Source organism: Triticum aestivum, chromosome 4D (assembly GCF_018294505.1).
Source record: "Triticum aestivum cultivar Chinese Spring chromosome 4D, IWGSC CS RefSeq v2.1, whole genome shotgun sequence".
NCBI lineage: Eukaryota > Viridiplantae > Streptophyta > Magnoliopsida > Poales > Poaceae > Triticum > Triticum aestivum.
In genome coordinates, this window is record NC_057805.1 from 62,089,135 (window position 1) to 62,096,884 (window position 7,750).

Genomic DNA, 7,750 nt, shown 5'->3' on the forward strand with positions numbered 1-7,750 from the left:
AGGTGGGCCCCAACTCCACTAGTGACCAATTAGAAATTGGCTTCTCTAGTAATAATGTTCATGTTCTAAGTTGTGTCAAGATTTTTTTGTTGTGGTGGAGGGACAGACTGTAGTCACCGAAGAAGAACGGTAAGTGGAGAGGGAGGGTTAGATGGATGGCTTGGATGGCAACTGTTTGGGGGAGGGAGGGGGGCGACGATTAACCCACTTTAGTGTTGCGGGCTGTTGGGAGGCATAAGTAGACGGTTAAAGCATGGTAGGTCAGAGGCTCACGAGGAAGAAAGGTATCATGGGGAAGATAAATCAATGGCTTCGGGCTCTACTGTCACATGTGAATTCAATGGGTTTATATAATCGGTTGAAACCATTTCTTCAGTTACTCGATGAATAGGTGTTTAAAAAATAGTCATCATCCCAAACACTTCCTTTTAGAACATAGTACAAAGTAGACGTTCATCTATACACATATACACTTATCAATATGAATGCACGTGCGCACATCTTATCCCAATAAGCACTTTTGAAAAACTGAGGTGACATGTTATCTTGAGATTGACGAAATCGTCAAAAACGTCTTCGTGCTCGACGGCAACATCTCCTGCCACTGAACATACATCAGTTAAAAGGCTGAAATAAATCCAAATAAACACAACCATCAATGCCAAATCTGAGACTCGAAGAATCTGACCACTTGAACTACGCTTAGTTCGCACCATCCCAAACTTCGGTGTGCCTGTTGTCCACGAAAAACATTCACGCCGAACAGAACCTTTTCTTACAAAAAAAAAACTTCGCAGCAGCAAGGAATAAACTCCCTGATGACGCGGCGGGTATATTGAGCCCGAGTGCCCAATTGGCCGGCAGGCCGAAGATATTTCGAGAGTATGCCAGAACATCCTCGTCACCCACCTCCGTCTCCAAGTCTTACTGAACACTACGCGAAGCTCCTAGAAATGAACGTTGATCAACCGAACGAACCTTCTCGAGTCCTCGAGCTCACCTCACACCTGCATGGAATTGACCCCGCATGCCACCTTCTATAAATAGCACGCAAACACTTTCTACGTATCATCTCAAGAGAGAAAAAGAATCAAGCACACATAGGCATAGGGCATCCACACATTCGAGAAAGAAACAGCAAGATCTCATCAAACAATTGAAGCTGTAGCAATGGCGGCAGTGTCCAAGAAGGCTCTGGTAACTATGGCTGTTCTGGCGTTGGCCGTTCTGGCCCCGCCTGTCGCCGGGCTGGTGCCGTACGGCGTCAGCAGCGGGCTGTGGGACCTGCTCGACGACCCGTTCCGGGTGCTGGAGCAGACACCGCTCGCGGTGCAGAGGCCGGCGTCCGCAGGCGGCCCGGGAGCGTCCATCCCTTCGGCGGTGGCGCTGGCGAGGTGCGACTGGAAGGAGACACCCGACGCGCACGTCATCTCGCTCGACGTGCCCGGGGTGAGGCGGGATGATGTGAAGGTGGAGGTAGAGGAGAACCGGGTGCTGCGGGTCTCCGGCGAGCGCAAGGCGGACGAGGAGAAGGAGGGCGAGCGGTGGCACCGCGCCGAGCGCGCGGCGGGGAGGTTCTGGCGACGGTTCCGCATGCCCGCCGGCGCCGACGTCGACCGCGTTACCGCGCGCCTCGAGGACGGCGTGCTCACCGTCACAGTGCCCAAGATTGCGGAGCACCAAAGGCGAGAGCCGCGCGTCATCAACATCGCCGGGGAGGACGCCAACAGCGGCGGCAAGGGCGCGGACGCGGAGGTCAGGCCGTCGAAGGCCGAGATGTAAGCTTTCGTGTAGAAGACCACGACGAGAGCGATGCGTCACGTTCGGATGTGTTTTGTCGGTTCATGCTTACCTTTGCGTGTGTGGTACTGGAGTAAGTGTGATGTTGTTGCTCTCAGGTAACCTAATTTACCGATAGAGAGCTGTTGTGTCTTGTTCAGTTGGATCTTTTGCAACCTGATCAGTCACATTTGCGAAACCCTACATTTTTAATTCTTAATAATTGCTGGTTTGCCTTATTCCTCCCCCTTAATTTTATTACTGGTTTCGATATCTAAATTATCATATCCAAGCATCTTACAATACTCTCTCCATCTAAGTTTACAAGGCACGTGTATCTAAGTAGTCAATTTAACTTATATAAAATAAATTATTTAACATAAAAATTATATTATTAGAAAATAGAACATCTAAAGTTTCTAATTATATATATATTTGTAATATATGCCATTTATTAAGTTGGTCAAATTAACAACTTAGATACACGTGCAAGACTTGTAAACTGAGATAGAGCGAGTACCGTTTTCTTTTCGGGCGAAGCATCTTACAATACCCCAACTAAAATAGGCATCTTACAATAGGGAACAATTCATAACTTCTCATAATATCAGCAAAATTCGTTTCTGATAACCAACTAAGATATAGATGCGTACGAACTGTTGTATGATTGTTCAAGGAGTTAAATATGTTTAAAAATTCTGAAAATGTTAGGGCTTCATTGTTCAGCAAATCGGACACACAAAATATACTTGCAGAAATCGGACACACAAAACATTCGTGGACGACAACAGGTAGGGGGGCCAACTAAGATATACACGCATACAAATGTTATATGATTGTAAATATGTTCGAGAATTTTGAAAATGTTAGGGCAACTTTATCATCGCCGGACACACAAAACATTCACAGACGATGATTGGCAGGGGAGCTTCTAACACAAAACATTCACGGACGACGACGATAGGGGAGCGTCTAACTCGGTGCACCGCTTTATTTCAAATAGGTTTTTGAAAGAAAAAGAATCATGCAAACCGAATGATCTATATCTATATCTATACACTTATAAAAAACAGAGTTGGTGATGATGGTGTGCCTGCCATCCTGCAATATAGGCCGTCCGATTTATATCGGACGGATAGGAAGGAAACTATTGCAATTTTGCAAAAAGATGCCCACACCCCTCTCCACATTTGCAAATAAGGCCTTCTCTTGTTCATCTTTTTCTCCCACAACATAAACTATTCATACATACAAATGTATCTTGATTTTTCGTGCAACGCATGAGCATCTTGCTAGTATTTGTTAAACTTTGACATATTTACAATCAAATGTTGGAATTTAATGAAGTTCAGTTATGCCGAATGAGATTTAAACTAAACCAAAACTAGAATAAGCAAGGTACCCGACTTTGACCTAGTACTCATGGCCTCCAAGGTTGCCGGCACCTCTGTCGCCGCCTCGTCGTAGGCATGGCCTTCGAGGCTGCCGGCACCTCCATCGCCATCTCAATCGTCGTTGTTGTCGTCCTCCTTTCAGCGGTTGAAGGCCTCCTAGGAGTCACAAATTGATTGCAGTGGAGCCGCTCTACCTCACACAGATGACCGGTCACGTTCGACGGCGGTGATGCACGTGTGTGGACTCTGACCCGCGCTCCTTGCCCTTGCCTTTGCCGACGAGGTGCTAGGCCAACTGGATTTGAAAAAAGTTCACTTATTTGAGGAAAAAAGTTCAGAAATCTGAAAGAAGTTTAGAAATTTAAGGAAAAAGTTTCATACAAATTCAAAGAAACTTCACAAATTTGAGCAAAAGGTTCATGACAAAAAATCATGAATTTGAAGAAAGTTATTGAATTTGGAAAAAATCATGTATTTGAAAAAAGAGAAAGGAAATAGGGAAAAAGTAAAGAAAAGAAAAAATGAATACAAAACTGGGTAAAATAGTAGAAAAGGAAAAAAGCGGTCCGAAAGATTCCAGAAGCTTCCTAAAACCGGTCTTGCAAGTTTCCCAAACTAAGCAGGAGGAGCTCTTGTCTAGATCGCACACTACACTAGAGGGGCAGGCCTTTTAACGAATGAACAATCAAAGGGGTGTGCCCTGGTTTCCGAATAGTACTAGGTTTCCTCGTCTCCCGCCGGCTCCGTCGCTGGTCCGCCTCGTCTCCGGTGGCCTTAGGGCTATGGCGGCGTGGTGGATCCCGGCCCTTGCAAGCGGGAGGGCTCTGTTTTTAGAGGTTTTTTTCAAGTTTTGTTAGGGTTTGTGTCCTGCTCAAGAAGACGAGACGATGGCGGCTTTTCGAAGATGGAATAAGGTTCTCCCCGCCTAGTCCCCATTCCGATGGTGCGTCTAACATCGTCGGTGGGCGTGTGGGGGTGTGTCTCCGGTGGATCTGTCATTGGTGGATTTGCTAGGATCTTATCACAGTTCGTCTATGTTCGTGCGTCTTTAGGTTGGATCCTTCCGATCTATGCTACTCTTCAACGGCCGCGATTGCTGTTCTGGTGCTCTGCTCCTATGCTGTCTTCTACAACAAGGTTTGCCTGGTTTCAGCAAGGGAGGGGCGATGACGGCGGCGGGCCTTCGACTCACTTCAGTGCTTGTAGCCGTCGCTAGATGGTCTACGGATCTAGATGTAATTCTTATTATTTCTAGTGTTTGTTGTACTACCATGATTGAAGATGAATAGATTAAAAGTTTTTCGCAAAAAAAGAATAATACTAGAAGTGGCGCATAAGACAACAAATAGGATTGGAACGAGAAATCAAGCTTCTAGCGTTGCATGCCATGATGGACCACTGGGATGTTATTAGAACTTTCATGTATATAATTTTACAAATTAATTTAGGGGCGGTGCTATACCACGCCTATGGATTAAGCAGGTTACCTACATGACACGGGAAAAAAGAATAGTACTAGAAGTGGCGCATAAGACAACAAATAGGATTGGGACGAGAAATCAAGCTTCTAGCGTTGCATACCATGATGGACTAGTGGGAAGTTATTAGAACTTCCATGTATATAATTTTACAAATTAATTTAGGCTTTGAATGATCAGGCGGTGCTATACCACGCCTATGGATTAAGCTGGTTACCTAGTTGACACGGGAGCCACTAGCGAGTGGGTTGCGCGAGGTCTAGGTGTTAGGAACTTGAAGGCCATCAATGAAAGTCTAATTTTATCTGCTGCTTGGAGGTTAGCTAAAGCCCCTTCTTCTCATTTGTATCTCGGGTTTAAAGCTAAGTATTTTCCTAATGCTTCTTTTTGGACTGCCACTACTACTCCTATATCTGCTTTCTGGGCTTCCATTCTTAAAATGTTACCTAAGCTTGAAACTCATTCTTTCTATCAAATAACGCAAGGTAATATTTCTATTTGGAGCACTCCTTGGTGTAATAATTGGAGTTCCATTCATGAGCATCGCATTCCTCAACATGCTGGTTTTGTGTAACCTGCCTTGCTTAAGGATCTTTGGCTTCCAGGTCAAAGGATTTGGAATCAAACTCTCATCTTCCACTTTTTCAACAACCTTTGGCTTCCATTATTGTTCATACTGATATTGTTGATGATGAAATTCCAGATTTGTTGTGTTGGGATCTTACTCTAAATGGTATTTGTTCCTCCAAATCTGCTTATAAATTGTGTTTACAAGATATCCATGCTAATCCTAGACGTGCCCCTAGTGTTGTTTCTTTGGATTTGAAAAATCTTCTTAAATTATTTTGGAAACAAAAGAATATGCTTCCTAGGGTGCAAACTTTTGCATGGAGACTTTTAAGAAAAGCTTTGCCTACGGGTATGAGAGCTGGTCGTTTCTTTATTCATATTTCTCAAATGTGTTATCGATGTGGTCAACCGGAGGATGAGTTTCATCTATTTTTCCTTTGTCATTTTGCTTGTGCAACCTGGTTTTCTTCTCCCTGATTTCTCAAAGCTGATGTTTTAAGCCAATGCCATACTACAATGCATTCGGTGTTTATTGCTTTCATTCAAATGAATCACCAACACGGTTCCATCCCGAATATCCTAAATTTTCTATGGTGTCTTTGGAAAGAAAGAAATGATTTTCTTTTTGATAGAAACAAAGCTCTTCCTTATCAAGTTAGCATTGCTGCTGGTGCTTTGAATTTGGAGCCTCATGATGTTCTTTCTGGTCTTTCAACCAAGAATCAACAGGTTCAACACATTCGTGCTAGCAATCAACTCCCCTTGCCAGGTAATTATCTCAAGTCTGATCTTTTAGTTGTTGGGCCAAAAATTTACTCTGATGCAACTTTCAGAACAATAAAAGTTCCTGGCCTTCCTGGAGTAGATGTGGCTACAGGTGTTGGTATCTATATTTCTCTTCCATCGGAGCAAGGAGAAATTAATATTCAAATTTAGGCTTCCGCTTCCTCTACACCCATTCCTTTGCAGGTTGAATCTATTGCTCTTGCTTCTGCTGCTAATATAGCCTCTCAACTCAATATTATGAATGATACTTTTCTAACTGACTTTCTTACTCTTGCTAAATGTGCTGATTTGGCCAACACCTTGGATCCCTCTATTCCTTGGAATATCAGATAGGATCTTGCCAATTTTTCAAACATTCTGCAGCTCTTAATCCTAAAGTGTTTCATATTGCTAGGGAAGTTAATGGAGTTGCCCATAACCTTGCTCACAAGGTTTTCAGAGCGAATAGGGATACTCAGATTTGTTGCTTTGCTCGTAATCACTCTTCTAATTCTTGCAATGTTGTATCCCTTCTTTCTAATTTTCAAATTCTTGGTATGAAGATTCACACAGTCAACTGTTACTAGCTCTTTGCTTCTTGGTTGTCTATTTCTTCCCAGTTGAAGATACTCTGCTTCATTTGTTCTTGTAGTATTTCAGTTGCAGGGATGGACTTCTTCACGTGCAAGGAGATTTGTTGGTGAATTTGCAGGCTAAGCCAACGATTTTGGAGCTCGACGGACCACTATCTCTATGTTCTGAGTTCTCTATCTTCTTCAGAACTTGATGCAAGCTATTGGTGCCCAATTTCACTCTGAAGCTATTGTTCCAGCTACTATTGGTGTTGTTTCCATGGTGTATCTATGCTCTTTGAGTAGCAGAAGGGCAGTTCATGTCATCTTCTTCTTTAGGCTGCCTTCTCATGTTTAGTCATGTGGTTCATCAGAAGGAATTCTACTCCCTTGTTGTCTTCTCCGACTTCTATTCACCTCTTCTTTCTTAGATTATGCAGTCTATTTTTCTCTTTCTTGTAAGCAGTTTCTGTAATCATGATGTACAACAAATTTGAGCTGAATATATTGGCACGTGTTGGTGCCTTCCTTTGTTAAAAAAAGTGGGTTGTGCTGGCTTTCTAAGGTCACGCTGGTGCCTAGCTGTTGCCACGTGTCGTGCACTAGTGCACGCGCGGGATTACATTTTTTGCATGTGTTTTTTTGGGGTTTGGATTTTACTTGGTTTTTCCTAGATTTTCTTTTTTCTTTTTAGTTTCCTCTAGCGTGAAGCACATGTAAAAAAACACGGATGTGCTTTCGATTTCGTTTTTTGGGAGTTATTTTTCTATTTCCTGTTTTTTTCCTCCGGTTTTTATTATTTCAATTTTTGGTTTCCTCCGGTTTCTTCCGGAAAAAGGTTCATACAATCCTATTCACATGGGATCTAGTTTCAAAGATTTGGACTCAAGAAACGCAACGATAAATATGGCTCATTATTTGAACGCACGATTGAAGAAATAAATCATATTAAAAAATGAATGAGCAGAAAAAAGTACAAAACTCCCAAGCTGCGAGGAGTGTCACACATGCATATTGCCACTTATCACCAGAAGGGGAAGTGGGAGTGTCCTTTGCAAGGGTTAGCCTCTAACTAGTGATTTTGGTTTGACACTATTTGCGACGCTAAATCCTATTCGGCGCCATCTACACCCGTTACAATACTATTTGCAAACGGGCGCACACTCCCCTCCCCGCTGGGCCGACCCATCTA

At 43.4% G+C, this 7,750-nt stretch overlaps 1 protein-coding gene across 1 annotated transcript; it reads left to right on the forward strand.

Annotated features, from left to right (window-relative positions):
• The first annotated feature begins 1,041 nt into the window (after positions 1–1,041).
• On the forward strand, positions 1,042–2,018 carry LOC123099615 (21.9 kDa heat shock protein). Its single transcript, XM_044521737.1, has one exon. The coding sequence runs from the start codon at positions 1,171–1,173 to the stop codon at positions 1,780–1,782; it is 612 nt and encodes a 203-aa protein (XP_044377672.1). The 5' UTR covers positions 1,042–1,170; the 3' UTR covers positions 1,783–2,018.
• Positions 2,019–7,750: the final 5,732 nt, after the last annotated feature.

Excerpts from the sequence above, each read along its gene's own strand:
- LOC123099615 (XM_044521737.1), top strand. The coding sequence starts at position 1,171 with ATGGCGGCAGTGTCCAAGAAGGCTCTGGTAACTATGGCTGTTCTGGCG.